This window comes from Empidonax traillii, unplaced genomic scaffold, assembly GCF_003031625.1.
Source record: "Empidonax traillii isolate 1590-97213 ecotype Southwest subspecies unplaced genomic scaffold, ASM303162v1 scaffold582:size401454, whole genome shotgun sequence".
Lineage (NCBI taxonomy): Eukaryota > Metazoa > Chordata > Aves > Passeriformes > Tyrannidae > Empidonax > Empidonax traillii.
Window position 1 is genome coordinate 13727 of NW_020955775.1, and position 26989 is coordinate 40715.

General features: G+C 42.8%; 2 protein-coding genes across 5 annotated transcripts in view; one reads left to right on the forward strand and one right to left on the reverse strand.

The window, feature by feature from the left end:
- LOC114064809 (uroporphyrinogen-III synthase-like) overlaps window positions 1–4432 on the forward strand; it is a 10803-nt gene extending 6371 nt beyond the window's left edge. Inside the window, exons 7-10 of the mRNA XM_027898166.1 lie at window positions 1067–1150; window positions 1476–1561; window positions 2421–2519; window positions 2889–4432. Of these exons, the coding sequence (XP_027753967.1) occupies window positions 1067–1150; window positions 1476–1561; window positions 2421–2519; window positions 2889–3035 (416 nt within the window). The 3' untranslated portion in view covers window positions 3036–4432. The remainder of the gene's footprint in view (window positions 1–1066; window positions 1151–1475; window positions 1562–2420; window positions 2520–2888) is intronic.
- EDRF1 (erythroid differentiation regulatory factor 1) lies at window positions 4406–25841 on the reverse strand. 4 transcript variants are annotated; one of them, XM_027898163.1, is made up of 25 exons: window positions 25699–25841; window positions 24185–24393; window positions 22683–22749; window positions 21766–21891; window positions 21161–21285; window positions 20657–20816; window positions 19309–19410; window positions 18883–19004; window positions 18515–18626; window positions 17820–17967; window positions 17637–17745; window positions 17236–17347; window positions 16227–16487; window positions 15124–15195; window positions 14855–15005; window positions 12852–13040; window positions 11784–11984; window positions 11262–11480; window positions 9916–10139; window positions 9359–9517; window positions 8780–8929; window positions 8399–8552; window positions 8013–8128; window positions 7239–7402; window positions 4406–5208 (listed from the first exon to the last, which is right to left on the reverse strand). In XM_027898163.1, the coding sequence occupies exons 1-25, from the start codon at window positions 25762–25764 to the stop codon at window positions 5037–5039; spliced, it is 3690 nt and encodes a 1229-aa protein (XP_027753964.1). In that variant the 5' UTR covers window positions 25765–25841; the 3' UTR covers window positions 4406–5036. The 4 variants fall into 4 exon arrangements, with proteins under 4 accessions (XP_027753964.1, XP_027753963.1, XP_027753966.1 ...); XM_027898162.1 differs by having other exon boundaries at window positions 12852–13058; XM_027898165.1 differs by lacking the exon at window positions 19309–19410.
- Between the last annotated feature and the right edge of the window lie 1148 nt (window positions 25842–26989).

The following is a 26989-nucleotide window of genomic DNA, read 5'->3' on the forward strand; positions in this document are numbered from 1 at the left end:
TCCTTTGTAAAACGCAAGTCCCAAAGGATTTGTGGTTCTTTGCAGGTGTCATATTGACATTTCAGTTAACTGACAGGAGCTGCAGGAGAACTGACGCAGAAAAATAAGATTTCATCTTATTTTGAAACCTTTTTTTGCATTCTGAGCCAAGTTTATCCTTCCATCCTATAATTTATAATAAAAATCCAGTGTGGAGGCAGGACAGTGAGGTGTATCTGTGGTGACCCCTCTGAGGGTCTTTCCATTTGATTTTTCCTGTGCTGCCCTTTATTTTTTATCCCTGAGGAATCTCTGGTGCTCCATAAACCAAGAATCTCCTTCCAGCAATTAAAAGCATTTCTCTTACTGGTGATGGTATCTTAAACATGTATTAAAAAATCTGAATTAGTGCTCCCATTTCTTTTGCAAGCTGAATGCAAAGCTGGAGCAGCTGTGTGGAATTTCACCTTGATATTTTCTCTGATTTTGTTATTTACAGAGAAGGCAAACTGGGTAAAAGTCTGCTGTCAAATTGCTAATTTGACAAAAAGCCAGGGAGGATATTCCCTTCCATCCCAGCCAGTGGAACCAGAACCCTTTTTATCCTTGGGGAAGTAAAGTAGAATTGCAGATAGATGATTGAAACTTTTCAGCAGAAAAAAAAACGTTCTGCCCTCTTCTTTGTCTGCCTGAATATTCTTTTATAGAGAGAGATCTGTCATATATTGAGTGGGACTGAGATTTTAAATATAAAATTGAGGCAGATTGTGCTGAGGAGGAGGAGGAGGAGGAGGAGATAAATTCCTTTGTAGAATGACAGGGGGAATAGAAATGCAGTTTATCTTTGGGGAGATCTTTTTAGGCAAAGTATTCCTATTCCAGCTATGGAATATTTTTAATGTACATGCTAAGTAGCCTCTGTCCTCTGAATTTGGGATGCAGCTCCACTGCAGATGTTTTGAGCTGTGTCTGTGGTGAAGCATTTGATAAATCAGCATTTGATACCTTTAAAATGTATCCAATGTACCTTATTTACTCTTTTATTAAAGGCCTGAGCTAATTAAAGTTTTTGTTTGTGTGTTCACAGGAGAGAAACCGAATTCCTCAGCTCTCCTCTTCCCTTGTGGAGCCCTGAAAAGAGAAGTTCTTCCTACAGTGCTCAGAGAGAAAGGTTGAGCTTCCCCCAGAGACTCCTTCTAATTAGTCAGGGATGAGAAAAGTTGCCTCTAAAGCTCCTGTGCCAAATTTGAATAATAATAAGTGAAAATGGAACTTGCTGTTAAGTTGGCTGCAAGTTGGAGGATGGGAGTAAACACTGGGAGGGGTGGAGGGCTGCCCACAGCTCTGGGTCAAACAAATCCTTCAGGAGAATTTTTATCTGTCTTTTTAGCCTAAAATAATACGCTTAAGGGCAATTAGTAAGTTGTGAGTGTTTAACTGAGATAATAGAAATTAAAGAAACCCTGTTTAACCGTGGCTGTGTGTCCTGGTTGCAGGCATACCTCTGGAGAGCCTGACTGTTTATCAAACTACCCAGCACCCTGACCTGCAGGAATCTTTGAGCAGCTACTTCTCACAGCAGGTACTGGACACTGATGGAGTTGGAGGGTTTTTTTGAGGCATGTGACAATATTCTTCTTTTAGTGGTGAACTGAAATACCCCTGTGCTCCATATCACAAACCAGAATTCCAGTAGTAACCTGCCCTGCATGGTTTGTGTTCCTTCTCTGATTATCCAGTCTATGGATGCTTTACTGATCTCATTATAAGTGTTAGAATTCCAACTGACATGCTGTTGGAAGGTGTATTGAGATGTGTTTGCTAGAATTATTAGTGGTTTTCGCTTTTTAAGATCATCTATTAAAGGTCATTCAGGAGCAGTGGGTGCATTGTAAAAATAGTAATGGCTTTAAATTTTCTCAGTATTGGATTTCTGAATTTTCCACGTGTAGGAGCCTCATAGAATTATAGAATCGTGGAATGGTTTGGGTTGAGTGGAGCCTTACAGACCATCCTGTCAGCTGAGCTTGGGACCCACCTTCACTGCAGGCAGAATTTAGCACTTTTATTTGGCTGCAGCAGGTTCCTGCTGCAATCCTAATTCAGTTTATTCTGGGAGTGCCAGCCCTTCCATGTGTTCTGTCCATGCAGTTCTGAGGCATCACCTGGTCTTTGCCAGAGGATCTCAGGGCAGGGAGAACTTGGGGAACTTGTGACAAAGTATTTGGTTGCAATCACTCCTGAATTTCAGCATTCCGTGGCAGGATGGGCTTTGGCAAGGCTGGCTGTGCCTCAGGAATCCCTTTCTGCTGGCTTCACTGCAGTTTTCTCATCCATAAAAACCCTTCCCATCCACATGGAAGCAGCTGAAGGGATTTCTGTGACGAGGCACTGCTGGAACAGGGAGGGATCTGTGCCAACCTCTGCTTCCTTTCACTCAGGGAATCCCTGCAAGCGTCGTGTTCTTCAGCCCATCTGGTGTCAAATTCTGCCTCCAGCACATTCAGAAGCTTTCAGGGGACGTGATCAACCATGTCAAGGTACCTTCTGTTAAAAATAGTGAAACACCAGAGGGAATAAGTTTGGGGTGGGCAAGTGAGAGATAGGAAAGTTGTTTTCCCTTACTGAAGGTGTGAGGAGCTCTTGCTTGAACTTGGGCTGAAGCTGATTAAAATTCCTCTCACTTTTGCTGTTCTGAGGGACTAAGAGCTTTAAATGTTTGTAATGATGGGATAAATATTAATCTTTCAGTAATTTCTGAGTAGCTCGACTGAGGGGTGGTTTTTAATGCTGAAAATGGTCAGTGGTGGTGAGGGAGCTCAGCTTGTGGGAGGGGGGAAGTGGAAGGGCACACACCTGAGTGGGGATGCTTTGCCTGAGCATTTCAGCTGGAAATGTTGTCATTCCAGTTCGCTGCCATCGGGCCAACAACCGCAGAGGCCATGGAAGCTGCAGGGATCCCCGTGAGCTGCACTGCAGGGAGCCCCACTCCCCAGGATCTCGCTGCTGGGATCCACAAAGCCCTTCACCCCCAGAACTGCTCCTTCCCCAAGTGAGAGCCCAGGGGGGCCTGGGAAGGTGAACACGGTGCTGGAGGAGGGGTTTCCATATGCAGGTCTGGTGTCGTGCAAGAAAAGTGTTTTTCAGGAATATACAACACTCTAATCAGGGACTGGTGTGAGGAGGTTGCACCTAAATATCTAAGAAATATGGAACCTGCCCAGGAATTCTTAAAACATCCAACTAATCCCCTTTCCTCGCGTGAATGTGAGTATTTTATCCTTGGAAACCAGCTGTGAACACCTGTACCCTGACATCAGTTCCTCACATCACCTCAGGTATCTCCCAGCACACAGGTCAGGCTTTAATTTCTCTGTATAATCAGTTTTACAGACACGTCATCTTTTGTAGGAAAAAAAACCCACATTTCAGTGAAGTATTTTTTTTGTGAACCTGTTTCTTGTTCTGCTTTTCAGATATTTGTGTGAAAATGATGGCTGTAGATTCTCAGTGAGATGGGAGAGTTCTTGCAGTGAAGTTGCACTTTGTGGGGCTAATTCAGGTCAGCTGTTGCCCCTCAACATCCTCACAGTACAGGGTCTTAAAAATTAGGTTTGGGTTTCTGTTCCTGTAAAGAAGGAGGGTTTATTAACAGGGAAATAAACTGCCTTATCAGAGTTAATAATGGTGTTAAGAGTTGTGTTTTGGATGTAGTTTATGCTTTGTTTATCTGTGAAAGGGGAAAAATAATCCTATTTAGCACTAATGCCAGGGGATTCATAGAAGATATAAATCATAATATACTCAGTTATAATCCTCCTGAAAAAAAATGATCATTTATGTTGTTAGCAAAGTGCTGAGGTTCCTGGAATAACAGAGAAGCCTTCACTTGCCTTACAATCCTGTTACCTGAATTCTGAGGATGTGACCTGAGTTTCCAGCCAGGTGAGATGCTCCGGACCTGGAACACGAGTTAATCTGAGCCCAGATCAGATTTGCTCCTGCAAACTGAACTCATTTCAGGTTGTGGGTTCATCAGTCCAGCTGCAGACAAGTGTTTGGCTTTATAAAGCAGTTCCATTTCTTGAGATGAAATGGAATCTCAGAAGGAGGATCATGGAATAGTTGGGGTTGGAAGGGGGACCTTAAAGAAGAGCTCATCTAGTTCCATGTGCATACATGTAAAAACTTTTTCTTCCTTTTATTTAAAGTGGTTTATGCTGTTATTTTGCAATAGTGAAGCATATTTATTTTAAGAAGAACATCAGATGTTGTATTTTTACAAACTTTGTATTTAAATAATGTGTATTTCAAAAAACCCAGAGTCCTCACATGCTAAGCCCCCACTCAGATTTTTTTCTGCCTTTCAAGTAGTTTTAATTATCTTTTGATGAGGGTCATAACCAAGAAAAGACAGACTTGTGAGTTTATATTTAATAAATAAATATTTATTTAAAAATATCCTCTCATTTATTCACAGTTTCAAGTCTGAAAAAGATAATACTATTCTTGATCAATTCTAACACAGCTGAAACCATTCACTTTCCAAAACAAACTCCCAGAGATGGCCCATAAATTTGCAAGAGTCACATCAAAGCTTGAAAGGCACAACGTTTTCGTGCAGGATCCTCACTGGAATAAAGCAGTGCATCCATATATTCCACAGAAATTTCCCTGGCCTGACAAGGGCAGTTAAACTGTTCCAATGCAGCCTTGCTCACAAAATATATTTCATTAAATACCAAACCAGAGCCGCTGTCAGGTTACATTTTTATGCAAAACATGGGTATGACTGCAAAGCCCATTTCTGTAAGAGAAAAAAAAATCATTAATTTCTCCATGGTGAAGAACAGTTTAACATTTACATCCACAACTCCCAACTGGGCATTTCGAACAAAGAAACGCCGGGGAGCTGAACAAGTTTTGTTGGGATAAAAAGTGTCCAATGTAACAACGCGGTGATAACATCACCACAATAAATACAGGTATCCCACGGGAACACAGCCCAGTGATCCCATGCAGCAAGGCACTGGTTCTGCTGCTCTGCAGGGCTGCAGTCACTGGATTCCCCCATTGCTGCCCTCAGAACTGGGAGCCAGCTGCTCCAGTAAATTGAGGATGAGATCCGTGCGTTCCAGCAGGGTCAGGCCCTTGTTGGCAGTCGCCCGCAGGAGCAGGGAATAAACCTGCTTGTTTGTCTTCAGAACCACTTCTTCTTCATTAATGCCCCTGCAGAGAAAGGAAATAATAAAAATTATTACCCTGGCCACCATTGTTACCCTGCAAATTATCAAGACTCTTATTAAATAACAACACTGATGAGTATCCCTGTGGAACCTCATGGCTGGGGTTGTGGAATCTCCTGTTTCCTCAGCCCCCCTATTTCCTGGCATTTCACAGGACTGCAGTCAGAGCCTGCTCTTTATACTGCAGGAAGGAGCAGAAACTATAAATAAATGTTACGTAATATAAATAAAACGTCCAGGCAGCAGTCAGGTTAATTGCAAGAACTTCAGGAATGACCGAGAAACGTTGAAGCAAATTAAATTCATCACCCGCTTGGCAGAAATCAGACAGGTTCATTTATTATACAGAGCAGGGAGTCAATAAAAAGCCACTGAAATGCAAAGTATTTCTGGGATACGTTACAAGAATTCCCAGACAAAAAAGTATTACTTTCAATTACTTTTCCCCTCTGAGTTGCACAGCCAAGTCCTGTTCTGCTCGTGCATTTCCCTTTGAAAGGGTAAAACTCTGATTTCATCCAGTTTTACTGCCAGTCTGCAAGTTTTGCTATCAAGCATTAATTTTCCCACGTGTCCTCCTCTGTCCTCTGCACTTGAGACCCTGAAGCAGCATCTGTGAGCTCCCAATTTCCTCCCTTTCCAGCCCATTATTAAGGCATAAAAAACAGACATCATCTGCTGCAAAGCAAGAAGGGAGGAAAAGCACAAAGGTTAAATCAAAGGTTGCTTTAAGCTTGGCCTCAGAGTTTCAAGAAGTTGAACGTATTTTAACAGTCCCATTTCACAACGCTCCAACATGTTCCCTGTGTGGAACCTTCAGTACAAAACCCCACTCAAGACACAATGATGACAAAGTAAATGGAGGGGAGGGGGGGAACCCTACAAACCAAAAAAATGAGGTTTTTGTTTCACCGCACTTGGCCCACATTACGAGACCAGAGAACTAAACCAATGTACTCATTTAGCTGGGACATCCGCTCAGCGACACACAAATCACCCTGCAATCCTCTGTGTTTCACATACTCAGATTGCCACCTTGTGGGAGCTTTTTCAGGAGGTGAAAGCACCTGACACTGCCTAAACCACAGCTGAGAACACACACAGGCTGTGTTCCCCTCATGTTTTCTGTTTACCACTCTCCCACGAGCAGCAGAATTAATTCATTTCACAGTTTACTTTTAGCAAAAACACCTCCTGCATCAGCAGCACTTCAATTCCAAACACTATGAACTTCCAAGCCTAAAAGAATCCTCTAAAAGTAACGCCCCATTTTCATAACTTTTATATAACTTTAGAAACAGCTCCTGCTCCCTCTCTATTTCCAGCATTGCTGATGTGCCCTCGTTTCTCCTCAAGGATTCTGCTGCCAAGCTGCACTGACATTTTATCATCAGAGATGATGATCACATGCAGAGATCAGCAGCACCCAGCAGGTGCTCTGTCCCACATGAAGCCCAATCTCAGGATAAAGGACACCACACGCTGCACCTCATTCCCTGGACAAAGTTTGATTAAAATAAAAAATGAGAAGTGTGGCAGAAAAATCCCATCATTTGAAGTGCTTTGTCTGTGAATTTATACCTAGGAGAGGATTTATATGCTCTAAAGGTTAAGTTAGATATGAATCACTGATGCTTTACCATCTTCTGTGATACCTGTTTTGTGCATTTCAGACCACATTTACAAGTTAACGTTGTCCTATTTGAGTAGAGCCATTCAAGTCTGACTTTTTTTGTCCTCAGAGTTGGACTGATATGAGGAAAGAGGAGAGAAAAAGCTTCCTCGACACACTCAGTAAAGATGTTTCTTGGCCATTCCCACAATTACACACAAACCCACAGAAAACATTCAATATTCAGATAATTAAGGCATATTTCATCTCCTTCTCCAGGCAGAAAGGTCATCTCTATAAAAGAATAAATATTACACTTCCTTAAAATTTAGGAGCACGTGTTTTGTAGGGATTTGTAGATGGCAATCACACTGACACACAGGTACCAAGGTTCAACTTACCCAATCTTCTTTTTGGTTGAAGTTAACAATTTGATGGACTGGAGGAGAAGGAAGGACATCCTGGACTCAAAGATACTGAGCAGTTTCAAGACTTCTTCCTTGTTCAGGCCCACAGAGGAGTCACTTGGTGACACACCCTCAGCAGGACTTTTGTCCTTGCTTATCTACAGGGAGAGGAACAACCAAAAACCATCTCACTGAACCCCACTGTTTAGACACAGGTATTGAGTCAGAAAACTCAGATGAGTTGAGTGGTCAAATGTGGAAAAAAAGGACTTAAATACTCCATGCTTTGCCCAAAATTGCCAGGAAGGGATAAACACACCTCAGCAATTACTGCAAGTAATTCTGATGGAGGCATCAGGAACCTATTCAGGAACTGGCTGCAGATAGCCCTCTACATTTTAATAATTAGATATTAAATACACTGTAGAGATAGAACTCCCTTTTTTATTGCACATACATTCTGAAGTTCTTAGAGAAGACTTTTAAGGGATAACATGGGCCCTTTAAGGGATAATAAGAGTTGCACAGAACCCCATTTACAGCCAGTCAGTTTTACTCCATCTCTGGATCATGTTCTAGAAGAATTTTATTATCCACTTCCAGGTTAGGAGAGAACTGCAATAGATTCTAACTCTGTCCACACTATTTGAGCAACCAGCTCTATGGAGAAGCAATCCAGGAATATTTTAACTGCCAAGTGACCAGTTTTTTGTGAATGCCAGAGCCAGAAGAAGGGAGCAGGTATCACACCACCTGAGGTTCCTTTACCTGTTCACTTTCTGCCACAAGCTCCTTTCTGATGAGCTGGAAAGCACCCTTGGTTTTGGTCATTATATCCAGGGCCCCAAACAGAGTCTTTAATTTCCCAGCACTGCTGTTCTGACCTAAAAAAAAGTAAAAATGAAGGACAAATAGCTTTGTAGTACAGCCTGTACTCTTCCTTCCATCCAGAGATTTCAAGAGCTCAGGAGAAAAGCACGTACTGTCCTAGTCAGCTGAAAACCAGCAAGATAAAAATGCCTTGTTTCCCAAGGAAAATTCTATTCTGAGCAGCAGATTACTCCTGCACTCATCCACAACGTAGGTATTTAAAAATGAAACTAAGTAGGCAGTGGGAGTTTGGAAAGCTGCTGTTAAGGCAGAGCTACACTTACTGGCCATCTGGAATTCTGCAAAGGCCACTCTCTCCAGCTGCACACGCAGGAACTCACAGGGGGCATCCTTCAAGAGCTGGAAGAGTCGCACGGCTTTGCTGTAATGAAGATCAGCAAGGACACGGTGCTGCTTCCTCAGGTGTTCATCTCCAACCTGCACTCAGAGCAGGGCACAGAGTGAATGAAGTCTTTATATTCATGATGCAGCCACTAAAAAGCTGTTTTTGCAAACTGTTGTGAAACACCACACATTTCTTTGGTTAAATAATTCCAATAAATATATCCCAGCTACAGGTAGAAGGATAAATATCAACCTCCACACACACTGGAGGTGTTAAGGATTGAACTGATGCAGAAGAGCAACCCAGTGTGTGCCAGTACCTGGTTCCTCAGGCAGCTGTGGTACATGGAAGCCAGCCTGTGGTGGATGGTGGCAGCCCTGTACTGGCACAGGGGCTGTCGTTCAGACACTGTATCAACATCACAGTACTTCAGGGACTTCATCATGGCTTCACTCACTTCCTTCTCTATCTGCAAAGCAAATAAATAAAAAAGCCCAAATATAAAAACAAAGCTGGGAGAGGGACTTTTCACCAGGCCATGTAGTGATAGGACAAGGGGGAAAAGCCTTAAGCTGAAGGAGGAGAGATTTAGATGAGATACTGGGAAGAAATCGTTCGTTCCCTGTGAGGGTGGGCAGGCCCTGGCACAGGTTGCCCAGAGAAGCTGTGGCTGCCCCATCCCTGGATGTATCCAGGTTGGACAGGGCTTGAAGCAACCTGGGCTAGTGGAAGGTGTCCCTGCCCGTGGCTGGAGAGTGGAACAAGATGCTCTTCAAGGTCTTTTCCATCCCAAACCATTCTGTAATTCCACAATTCCAATACCAGTTTTGCTCCCTGCTCAGTTTTTCAGGAGGACAATAATGCATTTCTCCCAGATGTGATGAATGCTCTTTGTTACCTGTTCCTGAGCCTTCCTGGATAAGGGAGCATAGTCCTGCTGCAGAGTTGCCATAGTGAAATAGGTGGTGGAGAGCTCCCAGTTGACAGAATCCCAAACAGCTGGATGCACATCTCTCTTACCCAGCGACCTTAGTGCCTTCAGATAGTAGTCAATAGCCTGCAGATGACAAAATCATTCACATACAAAAAGTTACTGCCTGTATTTCTAACAACCAGAAATTAATTTCCCTTTACTCATCCTCAAGGGATTCTCAGAGCACCTATCTGGGCCTTCTTCAGTATTTTCTTTACACCCATTTGGTAATAACTTTAATCCCGATCATGCAATTCTCTCTTCCTTCTGTGTGGCACTACAGTACATTGAACACCTGAATGTCACAGCCCCAGAGCAAGGAAATCAACCCTCAGCAGCAATACTGAAGCCTGCACAGCAAGGATTGGGATAGTACGAAAGCAGGACAGGTATTTCATCCAGACCTATACACATTTACCAAGGTAGTCACAAGTAAAAGAAATATTAGGGTTTGGGCCACGCTAAAACCAGGGCGAGGTTACCTTATTGTAATAAAGGGCCTCTTCTGGGGAGAACTCCCTCTTGAAGTCCCCTTCAGCTGCACAGTGGGCCTGGGCACAGATCCTCATCAGCCTTCCTGTGTTGCACAGCAGAAGGGCAGCGTTGGTGGCATCGTCAATGGACTCAAAATTCTGAATTCCTTCTTCAAAGCACGAGAAGCTTTTCTTCCAAAGCTGCTGCTCCGTGGTCGAGACGTTTTTACTCACTGGGGTGAAGGCACAAGGCTTAGAGACTCATTCTTGAAAGACACTCAACAAACATTTCCATCTTGTTCTCTCTTTCTCATAAATGACCTTTTCGAATTTAAGGGTGGGAAGCGATTCTGAAGACCCAATTCATGGAAGATACTCCTAAGATTTCCATATGTTTGAGGGTTTAATACCTGAAGGGCACCTACTGTATTTCCAAAAGAATTCCAATAACATTACACAAAAAACACCTGGAAATCAACAGGATAAAGCAGATTTTGGGTTGCAGTAACACTCAGGGTATTGGAGTTACTACTAAAAACTTAAAGCATGAAACAAATCAAATGTGACCTTAACACACAAGTAAAATTCAGTATTTTAAGCTCTGACTTTGGCTAAATAACAGTTCTGCAGAAACCCAGAGGTGATGACAAATTACAAAATTGAAAGTCCAACCCCAAACCATTCAAATATTACTTGGACAAAGGTCACAGCAAACAGCTGCTATTTGGGAAACTTGAGCTGTTTACACTGAACCACCAGCACCTAATTTGTTCTAGTTTATACAACTCTTATTTGTGGACAAGATATTACTGGGTTTGCATTCAAAAACAAAACCCCACTGAACACCTGACCCTACAGAGCAGCTTATGCAACTGCCTTTCCTCAAAAAAGCCCACCAAAAAATAAACCAGAAGAAAAGCTTCCAAGGATTAACTTACCAAAAAGTTCACAGGCTGACTTTATTATATAAAGTTTTCCTTATGTTTAATTTAAACTTCTGCTTGTTTGTGCTGGGCTAAACCAAACATAGCAAGAATGCAACACGCCCTCCCCCTTTCACAACAGAGTTTAAAGTTTCCCTCATGTATTTTTGAGGGCATTCTAGGAATTTTTTTTTAAAGGGATTTCTCCAAAGTTGTCTATTTCCTTACTCAGTTTAGGCTCAGTTAAGTACAGTGTACAAGCCTCAGTAATCTATTGCAGATAAATAATTAGAATGGCTATTAAAAAATTTACTAAGTTATTTAAGTATCATCTTTACAATCAGAAATAGATGAGGTTTTTCATGTCATTAATGAACTTGATCACTGCTGTAGCTCTATGAAACAGTCAGAAATGGGAAAAAGGACACTTGCCCACTCTCTCTGTCTGCACTGCAGCAGCCTGGTTCATGTAGAACACTCCAATCTCATTCCTGATGTTGCCCATCCTCTTCAGCACCTGGATGTGCTGCTCTGGGTTTTCCTTTTTCAAATTACTGAACAGTAGGATTTCATAAGCTGCCTCATAGCATTTGCAGCTGACAGAGAGCTGGTATTCCAAGTCTGTGGACAAATCCGTAGCCCAGGCGAACACTGGAAAACAAAATGCAGAGCCTGAATGTCAAACAGCATTCCCCAACAAACTTAAATCTGGTACAATTTACATACTGCTTAAAATATTTACTGTCTCTAGTAATTTTACAGCTTCAGGCTTGTCATCCAGTATCTAGACAAGCTCCTCGTGTATGACAGGCATGATAAGCTTTCTCTGAAGAAAACAGAAGTGCAATCAACCCTCTGCCAGAAATGCTCCCAGTGCATGGTTTTGATCAAACACAACAAAATCACTTATCTCTGTCACACATCCAAATTCTGGCAGCAGTGTCAGGATCATACCTTGGCACCTGGATTCTCTGTGAAGACTGTGCAATATCTCCTGATCTTCTTTAGTCTGGTAATTATACTCTTCAAGATAAGCTGCTCTGTTGTTTGCATTCTGAGCCAGCATGAGCTGGATGTCTCCACAAAGGGTTAAACACTGGCACAGGAACATCAACACCTCTGGCAGCATGCTGCCACAGAGACAGCAGTAGGTATCTGTTGGAAAAAAAAAAAAATCCATGGATGAGGGAGGGAGGAAGAAAAGAATTACATGTCCCAAGGCTTGACACAGACTGACAGTGTAATTGGGTTTTATGTGACCTGTCTGCACGCACAGACTAAGTGTGACAACACAGGTTCTGCTCAGAACTAACCTGTTTTAAACTCATACTTGCTGATGGTTTAACAAGAGCGCTCTGGTGATTACAAATGCTAATCTCAGATTTGTGCTAAGATCAAGTGGCTTTGCTTTATAAGGCTCCTCCTGCCCCAAGCCCTACAAAAATGGAAGCCAAATAGCAACACTACTGGCATTTCCTAATTAGCTCCTCTCATCATGGCAGCATTATCCTGAACAGTCTGATTTTAACTTCTTTCCTTTTCCTCAAAATTCAAGTAATACTTGAATATGTATTTTATTTTAGAGGAGCATCCAATGCCACTGATGAAGAAGTTTGGTATTTCTCAGAGCCAAGAATGTCTTTAAATGACATGGGAACCACCAGGAATTTCCAGGGAAAACACACCAGCTTGCAGGGATAGCACTTAGAGCACAGAACACTGTCTTGGCTGTGGCACCAGGGCTGAATCCCCCTAAACTCTGATGCTCTGGAGCTCCAAATCCACACTCAAGTTTCCCAGCCTGTCAAAATGGAAGCATCTTTCCATCAAGCAGTGACTGAAGTTATCCTTACTGAGACTTCTGTCCTGAATAATGAGCCAGACACTCAGTTTAACTAAACACAAGGCTGTCAGACTCGTCACTGCACACCAGTGGGGATAAATCACGCCCAGCAATTTATGGCATTCTGAGAGGTGTCCACAGGAAGTGGCACAGGAGACAAATCCCTTCTAACAACTTACCATGGCACTGCAAAGCCAGCTTGATGTACCGGAGCGCTCTCCCATATTTCTGCAGGATCATGGCAGCATCAGACAGCACATAATAAGCTTTTGATGATTTCAGAATGAGCTGGAGCTTCATTTTGTACTGCCACGATCCAGGAATCATTCCCGACTGACTGGAATGCTTCCCCTTCTGAAAGGAGCCCACTGCAACAGGAACAGAACCTCATCAGTAAATCTCCCTGTAACACATGCCAGATGCCGGACACAACTTCATCAGCTCAGACAGAATGGAAATTGCCTGATTACAGCCCTGCACCAGCAGAGTTACGGCAGCCTGGCTGCCACTACATTCATCATCTGCAAAATGGAGCACTCTTCCACGTGCTCCTCCTGCTATCAGGAGGAACACAGGGAGGCAGGGACAGGGCAGCTCCCCTCTGCCTTCCAGCAGCTTGTGGAACAGGGGTGCAGAGGCCAACACTGTTCCCTCAGGTGGCAGAAGAACAGAACAAGAAAAAGCCACAGGCAGAACTTGTCCTGTTATCCTGCAAACGCTTCTTAAGATAAATGTTGTGCTTCACTCTTAGTGACAAAGCCTCCACTTGTGGGTTTAGCCTCCAGCACAGAAGGAACTGGATAACCTGGTCTTTCCCACAAGGAAAACCAGTGGTTTTCTCATAGTCATTTTGAGAGATCCTCTGTGTAAGATTATGATGTTTTTCTTTGATGCTGCAGCAGTTATGGAAGCAGAGAAACTACATAACTGCCATCATAGAAAACCAACCCATGTACTGGAAAAGCAAAAGACAACAAGTAGCAGTGCTGCTACTTCAGGGATGAACTCGAGCACAGATCCAGGAATCAAATCACCTTTTTTTTTTTTTTGTGTGCAATATTTGCCTCCCACATCCCCCCAGGAAGAGCACTTGTTTCTAAACTGAACAAGTGAGTATGTGGGCACTCTCCTTGCCAGCTGGCAGGGAGCTGCAGTGTGTCATCAGTGCCAAGTTGTGAAGGCAGGAGACAGAGCCTGGCTGCAGGAGAGCTGCCATCAGCACACTGCTTTTGCTGAGCTGACCTTGCTAAAGCTTCTCAGGAAATCTTGGTAAAAAACCCTAACTTTCTGATAGAGGCCTTAAATTTTATGGTCATGTATGTGATGATAACTAAGAAAATGTGTGTAAATCTCCAGGTCACTGTCAGCCCAGAGACAATCAAAAAACTGGAAGAGAAACATAAGGGCACTGAAAATAATCTCTCAAAACTGAACCAGCTTATTATTTAGAGATTTTCAAAGGGAGAAGGGAAAGAATAAAGAATTGTAAAAATAGGTAAGACAAATTTCTTTCTGAGCTATGCTTACAGGGCTCCTTGCCCTGCAGAGAACTCTACTACTTCCAGAAGAAAAGTCTTTCCTAGAACCTTTTATATGCCATGCCAGAGAAAAGTAAAATAGACTACAGTCTGAAACTTCTGTGGGGTCTGGGTATTTAAGAAAACAAAACATCTTTTATTTGCTGCTTCCTTTCACAACTGTAGAGGTAAAAGAACGAAAATAAAACTCAAGCTCACGTTTTATATGCAATTCAGCAGCAAGCATAATGGAGGAGCAAAACCTGCCAGAAGGCAGGAGTTCTTCCAGAAAACATTCAAGTCACACACACACAAAGAAATCAGGACTATTTTAAAAACAACCCACAGAAATTAAGGTGCTCCACGTACCAAAGCCCAAAATACCAAATTCCCTTATGGAAGTCACCTGAAAGCCACATCTTAACAGGGTCCAGTAAAATTACGTGTTTACTCATAAAAGATTCTTTGATGTGCAAAGTATCCCAAATGAGCTGCTCTTTTCATATTTAAAAAGGAACAGACTGTTCTCCAATTTTAGGTGTATGCTTTTCCTTAGGCAGTCGTGTAATTAGTGACTTAAGCACGCTGCTTTGACAATCAAAATAAAGCAGCAGCAGTTCGTGTTGGCACTGGAAAGGTCTTATTTGCACAACAATACAACTTACTTTTGTCTAAAAACAAGGCCATCTGCTTTTCCAGACACTCGGGACCACCACTGGTGGATTCATCTTCATATTTCAAAGGGATTGGAGTGCTGGGGTCGGCAGCTGGAAGGTCACCCTCCTTTTTCACACTGCTGTCGACAGACTTCAAGCCCTGCCAAAGGAAAGGTGAATGGAACTATTTCTGAGAGCAATATTTAGCAAACACAGAGTAGACCAAGAGTCAGGTGGTGGGTGAGGGATCATCACCGGGAAGCTGACAGGGAACTCACCTCCAGGACGTGGTTGAGCACGAGCCGGCAGCGCTCCTCGGTGCCGTGGCAGACTGGGAACGCACAGCTGGGCTTTGGGGAAGGAAGAGAATGAGTGTTCACTGTGGGAAATATCAAAATGACTGGCCAGAGGATGCAAGTGAAAGGCAGCATTAAGAAAAAGCATTAAGGGGACACCTGAGCTCTATGCTAAGAAGTGTCACAGGATTTCTCTTCTTTGCATTGTCATGTTTTCAACTGATGGGCCTTGGAGTGTTAGTAATTAAGACAGCAATAGCAGTTACAAATATTTTTAGGAAATCATCTATTTTGCTCCTCAGATGTTGGAAAAAAGGTTTCACTTTTGACCATTTAGAGCAATTTCATAATCACATCTCTACCTAGGGGAGGCAAGTAACACATCAGAAGTAAAATGTTATCAACAGTTTCTTCACTGATCTTTCCAGATCCTCGTGTTCCTCTGTTTTGTTACAATAATGTCCAGGAAGTGCAATGAAGGCAGCAGTGTTACAATTCTGATTATTGGTTTATGAAGCACATGTATCCCAAGGAAGTTTCAGGAATACTTTCAGGAATATGCATCCAGCTGTTTCCTTAGACACCATATGTACATGTGTGCAGAGTAAAGTGTCATCTCTACTTAAAGTAAAGTATAACCAAAACTTCAAGGAAATCAAAATTGCTGTCTTCTGACCAGTTACCTTGGAAAGACAAACAAAAGAGGGCATTCAAGGACTAACTCTTTGAATATGCAGCAGCTGATGCTTCTGGAGGAAAGATCAAACATTAAATGGGGGATCCAGAAAAAATTACTAAGACACCCAAGGCATCCACACAAACTCATGGTCACCTCAAACATGGCCAAGGCTGACAATTCCTCCTCTACTGCCGAGACAGGAATATGCAAAATCTTGCCCTAAAGAACATTTGGAAGGGGAAAATCTGCCTTGAAATGTAAAATTCAAACACCTCAATTTTTGAAAAGCTGCTTCTCCCCCCTTCAGTTACCCTGAAGACAAAACTAACAGAATTTCACTACCCAGCTTTGTCACAGGAACTGAACCTTCCCAGAAAAGCCCTAAAACCTCCCCAGTGTCACTTACACGTATTCGATGCACTGACTTGTACTTTTCTGGCACTGACAACTCTCCAACAGATTTGATTATTGCCACTGCTTTATTGTCATCTGGGGGGTCAGAACTGGTGCTGTAGGAACCGTTTTCATCGCTGTCTGGCATTTCTTCCTCTTCCTCGCTGTAACTCTCATCAGAATTTCCATTTATGGGGAAGTCTGCGCTGTCTTCTTTTTTAGGTTCATCCAACTGAAAAAGCTCTGATAACATGTAGTTTGCTGAAGCAATGATCTTTTGGAAGAAGAGCGAAAAAAAATTAGTCATTTTCTAGGTAGACTTTTGTTCTGAGAGATAAGAACAATATAAGTTATGTCAGAATAAGGAGGACAGAGTACATGCAAACAGGTGTTTAATAACCTGTAAATAGAGCCTGAAAAACTCCCTGAGAGAGAAAAGGATCCAAGCCTAATTAAGTTTAGAAGGGAATAAAAAATCAACAGGTAAAAAATAAGTATTGCCTGTTATAAGAGCTTGTACATCAAAGGAGACAGTACCAGGATCTTATGCAAGCAATAAAAAAAAATTCAAGAGATTCCACTGGGGTTTTTGAGAACTTCTCACAGCTTTAGAAGGAATCTACGAAATTCTTAATAGTTTACAAGAGAAGATGGTGGCACATATTAACTGATCAATTTTAATTACAATTCAGGTTTTTCACATCACATTTTTGGGATTAATTTTCAGTTGAAAACAGCTTAAATCACTGTCTAACCCCACCCACTTGCTCCAAGCAGGTTGTCCAGTTGGGATGGAGACTACAACCTCTCTGATTGACAATGAGGGCCAGCAAAAGCAACTAATTAAAGACAAAATAGCCTGGGAATTCTTTAAACGTAAAATCAATTTTTAAGATGATAAATAAATTTAAATTCTCGCCTCTGGGAGGAGGAAGCAGCACACACAATATTACCAGGCGTATCACAATGACAGCATTTCTATTGTATTTACACAGAAGTACAAGAAAACACAGAGTTCTTACTTGAGGGTGCCTGCCATTGTCCAATAACTTCAGACAATTCAGGAGCAACGTTCTGATAGTGCCATAGTGCTTCTTGTTCTGGTTTTTCTTCAGCATCATGTTGCAAGCAACTCTAAAAGGAAGTTGAACAAAAGAGTAAAATCTCTGGGTAATTTCTTTATGCTCAGAAGAAAAAGAAGCTTCAAACAATTCTACTGCCAATGTAGATCTGCCAGACTTTAGGAGGGGTCTACAAGACTTTCTCAGGAAAGAAGTTGAAAAGGAGAAATGGTGAAAAGGAGATTTCTGTTCTGATTTAGTAGGACTGAAGTTTATGTGTGTGATTGTCATTTGATCGTGATTTTTGGTCTGTATTCTTAATACAGTACCAAATATTAGAACAAAAGCTATGAAAAACTCACTTGTAGAGAAGAATTGCCACTGGCATTGTAAAAGGGTTTTGGTATTTGTCTTCTGTCTCTTCACAAAGTGTGGTGAGGTCATAGAGCTTTACAATATCACTCCCACTTGCTGCAAAATAAAATCTTTCATTAATCAATATGACTTTACCATAAATCTTTTCAAATTAATCTAAACCCACTTACCTTTAAACAACCAGTAAGTGTGCCCTTCTTTGGTGCAATTTGATTTCAGGAAAGACAAGATATTTTGAGCAATATCTTTTATCACTTTGGTAGAAAAATTTGAGTTTTCCAAATTGGGAATATCTTCAGTCTTGATCATTTCATATTTCTGCAAAGAATGTATGTTAAAATTCAAGATTAGGAGGGTTTTCTGCCACCTACACCCCCAAAATTCATATATCAGTGTCTCTATCAACAGCTAAAAGAAACAAAGGCTACAATTATGGTAAATTCAGTTAACTTTCATGATTTTAAGCAAGCACATATTGACTAAACTACTCAATTAAAGCTTTCAGAAGGATCCACTTTGTGACAAACATGGTAAATGGAGAAATGAAGACGTCTTGGCAAGATTTTAAGATAAAAGAAACAGATTTCTGCTGTTACATTTTTTTTATTTTTGCCTTTGCTCATACAACAGGGAAAGAAGAAATCTTGCACGCATGAAAAGGAGGGGGAAAAAAAGAACACTATTTTTAGATGACTGCTGCAAGCTGTCTAGAGGCTTCTCATTCTGCAACACAGGATTTTTGTAATCTTTTTTTTTTTGGAACAGTAAAGAGAGATCTGCTACAACTGAAGCCATTTCAGAAACTGGAGAACAGATTATTCTACAGATTATTCTGTTGCCCCCTGATGCAAAGGGCCAGACTCACCTGAACAATTCCATTCACATGAAAGCACATCACAAGCTCTGGGACGTTGCATATTAAGTTGTCCAACCAATAGTCAATTCCTGTTAGCACATTTATTGGCTTGTTGTTATCCCTGAAACCAAATATTTCTAGTGTAAAGGATTTATTTACTGCTCAGAAAATATTAAAGATGTTTACTAATGGGATTTAGTTTTACTGTTTTAATAATATTTTAAGTACTTGAGCCCAACTTCCTTATTGAAATTCAAATAGGAGAAATTACCGCCCTCTTTTACAAAAACAACAAAAACCACAGATAGATAAATAGGAAACAAAGCAACAAATCAGTCAAGGCTATCATTATTTATTTTCTGTACTCCCAAGCTCACCTGAGACGCAGGCTCACAGCAGGGTATCTCCCACCTCCAAATATTGGCATGTTTGATCCCACCAACATGTGGATGTCTTCAAAGGTCCACAAGATATTACGAACAAAGTCATTTTTAAGTCCCTTCATTATGGAAAAAAAAAAAAAAAAAAAAAAAAGATTTGGTCTGTGAATCACTGGCATCAGACTTGGGTCTCTGTGACATTCTGTGGAATTATGAGACAGCAAGAAGCCAAAGCAGCAACTAAAAGACAGCACGTGATGAACTAGGCTAGGCATTCACGGGAACTGAAAAGACTCAGGGTGCAGATGCCACAAAAGCTACTTCTACAGGGGACTGAGGTTCTCTCTGGGTTCCAATTTAGACCAGATTTGAAGTGTGTGATGCTCAGACTGGGAAGGGGTTCAGATCTCACAGATATCGTACCTGACCGCTTTCCCCGTCACTGAACAAAGGAGTCAGGTTTTGTTCTTTGGGGGCTGAGGCCACGTGCCCCACTATGTATGAGGGTTCAAGAGGCACATTTCCCTGTGGAAAGCACATGGATAATTAGGGAGTGATTCTGCTGCTGAGGTCAAGTCAGGCCATTCAAAGAGAATATGAACAACAAAAGCATGTTAAGGGAGAAACCTTTACCTCTCACATCTTTAAATTAAAGTATGTATTAAACTACCACAAGCCTCTAGTTAGTGACTAGAGTGCTTCTTTTCTATAGGTAGCACCAAAGTTTTGTACTTGATTTATACACTCAGAGGCTCTGGAAAAGAAATCAGAAAGTATTTATAGGAACTCCTTTCTAGCCCAGGGGCAGCACCAGATTATCAGTCTCCAGAAGCAAAACCTCTTTCCCTGCTGTTTTATTTATAAATTAAAGAAAATCACACTGTGCTGCTCCACAGCTTCTTTATGATGAACAGTCTGCTGACTGGGCAATAGCTCCTCAAGAGGTTGGAAAAGAGAAGTAGTCCTTTTTCTAGAAGCTTTCAAGTACTGAAATATTTCTCCACTTTGGAATGTTGCTACAGCACAACACACACAGTTACATTTTTAGGGATAATGAAGGTTAGAAACTCCCTAAGCTGGCTGAGCAGGACACTGAGTTGGTAATACTGTGCAAGCACAACTACAGCATCATTACTCTGTTAATGCAGAATGAATACAACAGATCTTTCAACCTTTCCAAAATTTAATCAGTACCTGCTTTATATTACTCAAAACCCCACAAGAAGTAACAGTTTTCATAAATAAGATGGAAGCCCTGACTCAGGGCCTGATAATAATCAGTTTGTTGCATAATTACTATACACATCTCCTCTTTCACTTGTGTAATCTCATAGCAAGTATTTGTAAATGTTGCTTAACTGTTTTGCAAACATTTTCATGGATGTTCATTTTCCTCTCCCCCTAGTAAATTAAAGGCCACAAAAGACTGATTTTAATGGTAGATTTAAAATGAAAGTGCAGAACCTTAAGCTTCCACACACACCCCTTTTGAACATCAGGGTTTTCCCTACTTTTAGATAAGGTCATTGATGACTTGTCCTAGCTTTGTCTCTCAAAAATGCTGGAATAAATAACAATTTACCATTACAGCGACAGAACAAAGTCATTTCTGAAATCTGGAGCTCTGAAACACTGGCAGAAGCTAAACTGCACCTCCTGCCAAGTTCTGCCTCGGTGCAGTTCTTTCAGCAAACAGCACCCCCTGAACACATTTCAGCATCTCTGTCTTTACAAACACTGAGGTGCCACATCAAACACTCCACACACCAACCTGGTTGGAGGCACCTGGATCTTCAGATAACGAAGAAGGCATTTCAAAAGGGGCTGGCCAGGAGGCCCTTCCTGCTTCATCACTCTCACCTGCAACAGGACCCTCCTGGTGCTGCTTGGAAGTGGAAGGAACAGGCTGAGCAGCTCCATCACCATTAATGCTGGCAAAGAAACATTGAAAAAGTTCAGCTGACAATCTGCAAACAGACCCATTTCAGAGTCGTGTTTGGCGCACTGCTCTCAGCAAATGACCTGGCTGATGTGCAGTTAATTAAGTCAGGCTGTTTATTTTATGCTTTAAGACTTCAATTTTAAAGTCAAACACTTCAATTTCTGGTAAAGTATTCACATGTTATTTCCTCATCTCAGCCCTCAATTTCTTCTGTATAAGGCTAAGGCAGTAAATAAGAGAGACCACAATGGAATTTTAACATTTACTTCAAGATCAGAAAGGAGGCAAAAGGAAGTGGTGCAGAATTCAAGATTCATGCAGACAGAGGGTTACCTGTAATACAAAAATTTAGAAAGTATAGCCTTCTGGTACCAATGTTCTTTACTCTTCTTTTTTCTTTGCCACTTCTGATCAATCAGCCTTTGATAAAACTCTTTCAGCCACGTCCAGTCCCCTGTCTAGGCAGTATCAGAAATATGAAATTAAGATCAAGAAGCAAAGTAAACAAAAACTTGCAAATACCCATCCAAAACAAGAAAAGAAACCCAGAAAATAACTTCACAGCTGAAGTCCCGAATTGATCATTATTGAAAATTTCTCTTCTAGAAAAGTTCTTACTGAAAATCTGTCTTCACTAGAAAAGTCAGAAACATAAGAGGTGACACAGTAACAAATATATATTAAAAATTGAATTAATCAAATAGTTTAGCAATACTGAAGTAATTACAGGAAAGTGAGACATGGTATTTTAATCCCACAATACCATAAATACAGGACATCAGATGTGGTTCGTGGCTAAACTGATTGCTGCAGAACAGAGCACCTCTGGCACTCACACAGGATCCTCAGGAATTTCCACACATCTTTTCTTGCTGGCTACTTTATTCCTGAAACAATGCATTTTGATGCCACACTTAACAAAAGCCAACTGGTTTCACCTGAGAGGATCTCATGAAGAGCTCCTGAATATCCAGCTCGTCCAAGAGAAGCGTCCTCCCAATGCGATGCACAGCCATGCTCACGTGGGACTTGCTGTAAGGGATCTTCAGGAGCTTTTTGATGTTCTGGCAGGATGAAAAGTGAAAAGATAAAATATTCAGTGTAATTCTACTGCACTGTAAGGCAATTCTTAGGAAATTAAGGTTCCATCAGTGCTGACTTGGGAAGACAAACACCATCACTCCAAACATCCCCCCCTTTTGTTGTTCTTCCTCCCAGCCCCCTTTGGTCATTTGGGGTCAGCTGTCCTGGCTGTGACTCCTCCCAATTTTCCAGGCACCCTCATCCCCTCACTGGTGTGGCCTTGGCTTTGTGTCAGCCCTGCTCAGCAGTAACAAAAATATCTCAGTATTATCAGCCCTGCGTTCAGCACAAATCCAAAACAATCCCAGAGCAGCCACCAGGAAGAAAATTCCCCTCAGCCAAAACCAGTACACATGGTCAGGAAAATAAAACCTTACAGTGCCAGTGATTTTAAACCATTCCTCCAGAAAATACATTTGTTGAGGTCAGAGTACACAAATGACAGTGAGAGAGAGACCAAGTAGTCAGTGAAAACTACACACATGATTTAAACACGTTCTGTCTTTTGATAATCATGACCAGCTATCAACAAAAAATGACCAGCTGGAGATTATTTGTAGAAACCCACAAAAAAAATATGATTTTCTCTCTGCATCTCTTATTCAGTGATCACAACTCCCTTACACGGCAGGGCAGCAGTTCAGCAATCTGAGGGAGGATCTTTCCTTTGCTTCAAAGGACACAAAGATGCCAGAAAGCCGTGACAGTATCTTAAAATAAAGTTTATGCAATATAAGAGTTTGAATGACAGAACTTGAAAAGCTGTACATACCTCTGAATCAGACACCACATCTACATCATTTCCCACTGAGTCAATGAAGTCATAAGCCATCCCAAAGCTATTTAAAAAAAATATTACAAGTTAACACAGTTGCAGCATGACATTAGAGACCTGGTTTTTAGTCTTATTAAATCTCTGAAAGGTTTTTTCATCAAAAAAATAGTCCAGCTAAACACGAACAAGTGTAATGAGGCTTAAAACTAATGAACAAAATTTCATTTTCATACTCTTTCCAAGTTTTTCAAAGATATCTTTGAAAGTGCTGAGATCTGATCTCAAGACATTCTAAAATACTTGAAGTTTTGCTGAATTCAAGGAAAAACTGAAGTGCTTGTTAAGACAGCTGTGGGAAATCAGAGAAACTGAGTTGCTTCTTTAACACTAAAAACAAGAACAGTTTTTCAAAGAGTTTCTCTCTAAGGCATTAAGCCTGTGAAATACTTTAATTTTAGTAACTGTCATTTAATTTCACCTCTTATTTAAGTTTTTCAGAACTGCCCTGCATGTTGTAACAGACACAGCCCTGTATTTTCCTCCACCCTCATTAGGGCTTCTCTAAATTACAAGCTACTTAAGTTCAAATATTTCAATGTACAGATCATTCTTTAAAATTAAACCAGATATTACTATAACCCCCAAAATACATGCTGTGCAAGTGTCCAAAGTTATACTTGTGCTGTCAGCTCTTTAATACTGGCACTAGAGAGAGATTCAACTGCCAGCCTCTACTTGACAAATAAACATAATATCTAAAATAAACAGGAAAAAACCCATAAATCCTCGAAATGCACGTTATTCTGCTCAAAAAAAGTACAGCTCCTAAAAGAGATTGTGAAGATTTAAACGCAGACCTTCCACAAACTGTTTAATTTCACTGATTGGTCGACTTGATGTGAATTTGCCTGTTCAGCACAGGATTTGAGCCTTCTGTTTATAAACACTCTGAACTCAACTCATTCAACTGTTTAAAGAACATTCACACTGAAAAGTAACACTGCTTTTTGGGTTTGCCCCTTGTTTCACCTCCTGTTTTCACTCCTGATATAACCAGGAAATTCCATTTGCCATTAGCTTGCCAGATCCAGTTTGTAAAGATCCAGAAGAGCTACAAACTGGCTCTTGGCTTCCCAGGGGAAACATTTTTGTTCCATTTTCACCTGTTACCACAGGCAGACTGCCTGACTGAACCAATGCAGTTTGATTTTGGCCAACCAGGGAAGAATACAAAATCTGTTTGACTGTCTCAGGCAAGGTGTCAACATGCACTTGAACAAAATAATCATCAACAGCATTACCAGCATCATTAACCATTTACAAAGCAGACAAGATTAGAGCATAAAGGCAAGAACTCAAGATGAAAAAGCAGAGAGAGAATGGTTAAGACAAAGCAACACCTTGTTGCTACAGTCAAGTCTGTACTTCACCCTTCAGATGACACACATTCCAAGTTCACTATTAGAATTCTTCATAAAGGCCTGGAAAAAAATAATTACCTTGAGAAGGGTTTACTTTTCTTGCTGTTGCCCAGAATGGTGGTCCCTGCTGGCCCCAGCTTGGCACTCTCACGTAACCAGTTGGCCGGGGGAAGCTTCAAGTCCGTTTTCTCCTGGAGCCGAGCAAAGGCTGCCTGTGGTGGGGCAGAGGAGTATTTCACCACTGCACTGCTCTTCACTTCATTGCCTCCAAGGAACAGCACCGACCCCTGGTTTGCAAAGGGAAATCAGCCTTTTATTTATCAGGTGTTGGCAATTAAAACTATCGGGCTTGCTCTGTAAGCAGGTGTTTTTAATGCTAAGTGACCAAACCACAGTCCTGTGTTCACTTACCTCTTTCACCTGCATGTGCTCATGGGTATTTCAGTTATCCTGATTCCAACACTTGTGCCAAACACAAGCTCCACTTCATGAGTTATCACAGAATCACTGAGGTTGGAAAAGACCTCCAGGGTCATCGAGTCCAACTTGTGCCCAATCCCCACCTTGTCACCCTGCCCAGAGCACTGAGTGGCACATCCAGTCCTCCCTTGGACACCTCCAGGGATGGGGACTCCATCATCTCCCTGGCAGCCCCTTCCAATGCCTGAGCACCCTTTTCAGGAACAAATTCCTCCTGATGTCCAACCTGACTCTCCCCTGGCCCAGCTTGAGGCTGTTTCCTCTCATCCTGTCCCTTGTTCCCTGGGAGCAGAGCCCAACCACCCCCACACTGCTCTCCCCTCCTGTCAGGGAGTTGCAGAGCCAGAAGGTTCCCCCTGAGCCTCCTTTTCTCCAGGCTGAGCCCCCCCAGCTTCTCCTGGTGCTCCAGACCCTTCCCCAGCTCTGTTCCCTTCCCTGTCCTTCCTGACATGAGGGGCCCAAAACTGACCCCAGGATGTGAGGTTTGACCTCAGCAGATCCAGCACAGGGGGAAGAATCGCTGTCCTGGTCCTGCTGGACACACCAGGGCTGATCCAAGCCAGGTGCCACTGTCCTTCTGGGCCACCCGGGCACAGTCACGGGGGCTGAGGTGCCCCCACGGAACGTGAAATCACTCAGAAAGGCCAAAATTAAAACGTAACTCCCACGAAACAGTCTGAGAAAGCGCTGACTAACACCAAGTGCACGCTGACACCGACACTAAAGCTAAACACTTCAAATAATAACAAACAAACAAGCCTCGCGGCTGCCTGTTTCTCGTCAAACACAGCAAAACACGCAGCTGTCACACGCGTGTGAGGAGCTCTGCAGTGACACAGGCCAAGGGGAAAGCAGCTCCACAGGACACCACTTATGTAAATGCCATGCACTCAGGCACAACAGCAGCCAACACCGCTCGCAATTAGCGCTTAATCATAATTAGCGCGCTGCCTGCCGCACTCCGGCCCCGACAGCGGCATTCCGGACCGGGGAGGAGGATCAAAGGCGCCACTTAAATTAGAGCACCACTAGGGGATGTGTTTGCAGCCACGGCTCGTAACCCCCCTCAGCGCCGCTCCCTCACGGCCCCCGCCCCCCTCTAGCGCCCGTACCTGCTTGGGCTCCTCGGCGTCCCCCCGGAGCGGGGCAGCGGCGCCCGCGCCGCAGGGCTCCTCCATCGCCCGGGGCTGGAGCGGGGATGGAACCGGGAACGGGGAACCGGGAGCGGAGGCGCTTCCCGGAGGCGGCCGGCCGGGAACAGCCGCCTCTCGCGAGACGGCGCGAGAAGCCGCGAGGAAGGCGGGTCCGGGGCGGCGCCCTGAGGGGAGGCGGGGGCGGCCCCGTGAGGGCTGAGGGAGGCGCGAGACGAGTTCAGTCGGGAAAGATCTTTGGGAACGTCCCGTCCAATCTGTGACCGATCACCGCCTTGTCAGGAGCTGATCGGGGAGGTGGTGGAGTCACCATCATCCCTGCAAGTGTTGAAGGATTAAAGGGACTTAGTCCTGGGCGTGGCAGCCAGGCTGACAAGGTGGTGTTGGGCCATAGGTTGGACTGGATGGTCGCCGAGGTCTTTTCCAGCTGAATTGAGGGTGGGATTCTGTGCTGCCTCTCAGCATCGTCTGCGTGTCCCCAAGGGCTCCCGGCTCCCCTGGGCTGCCCCAGCCGTGTCCTGGCAGAGGACTGGTGTGTATATATATGTATATATATGTGTGTGTGTGTGTTTAAAAAAAAAAATAAAAATAAATCCTAGAATGGTTTGGCTTGGAAGGGACCTGAAAGCCCAAGCCAGTTCCACCCCCTGCCGTGAGCAGGGACACCTTCCACTATCCCAGGTTGCTCCAAGCCCCGTCCAACCTGGCCTGGGACACTTCCAGGGATGGGGCAGCCACAGCTTCCCTGAGCAACCTGTGCCAGGGCATCACCACCCTCACAAAAAGAATTTCATCCCTATATCCCATCTAAACCCTGCCCTCTGGCAGTTTGAAGCCAGAAAGGATGAGGAGGCAAAGTCTTAGTTTGTGTTACACTGGCCAAACGTGCTGACAGTTAAACAGTCAGGATGTTTCTATGTTTGCTCGAACTCAAAAGCAAAAAAAAAAACACCCTTAAGGTGCTGTCAGGTTTTCTGTAAATATCGGTTGTCTGTTCCATTAGGATGTGTGTATGTGTAAAGGATTTTTTAAAAAGAGCATGAAGTTCATCCTAAAAATTACATCCCTATTGTCCTTGGGGTTTTCCTCAAAAACAATCCTCCTTTCTTCGAGTATTGCCGTTCAGGCTGCAAAGCGTCCTGGCAGTGCTTGTGCAGAACTGATTGGTCTTTAAACAAAACCCCATTTCTGTCGCGTTTTAAGACAACATTCCATCCCTTTACCAACTTTTATTCCCCCCTCCCTGCAGCGG

Bases quoted from the DNA above. Each gene is read 5' to 3' on its own strand.
- EDRF1 (XM_027898162.1), bottom strand. From the start codon at position 25,764: ATGGAGGAGCCCTGCGGCGCGGGCGCCGCTGCCCCGCTCCGGGGGGAC. The intron at 21,892-22,682 runs GTATGTACAGCT...TCATCCTGCCAG, and splicing joins ATGTGGTGTCTGATTCAGAG to AACATCAAAAAGCTCCTGAA. The intron at 20,817-21,160 runs GTAACCCTCTGT...TTTCTTTGCCAG, and splicing joins TCTAAATTTTTGTATTACAG to CATTAATGGTGATGGAGCTG.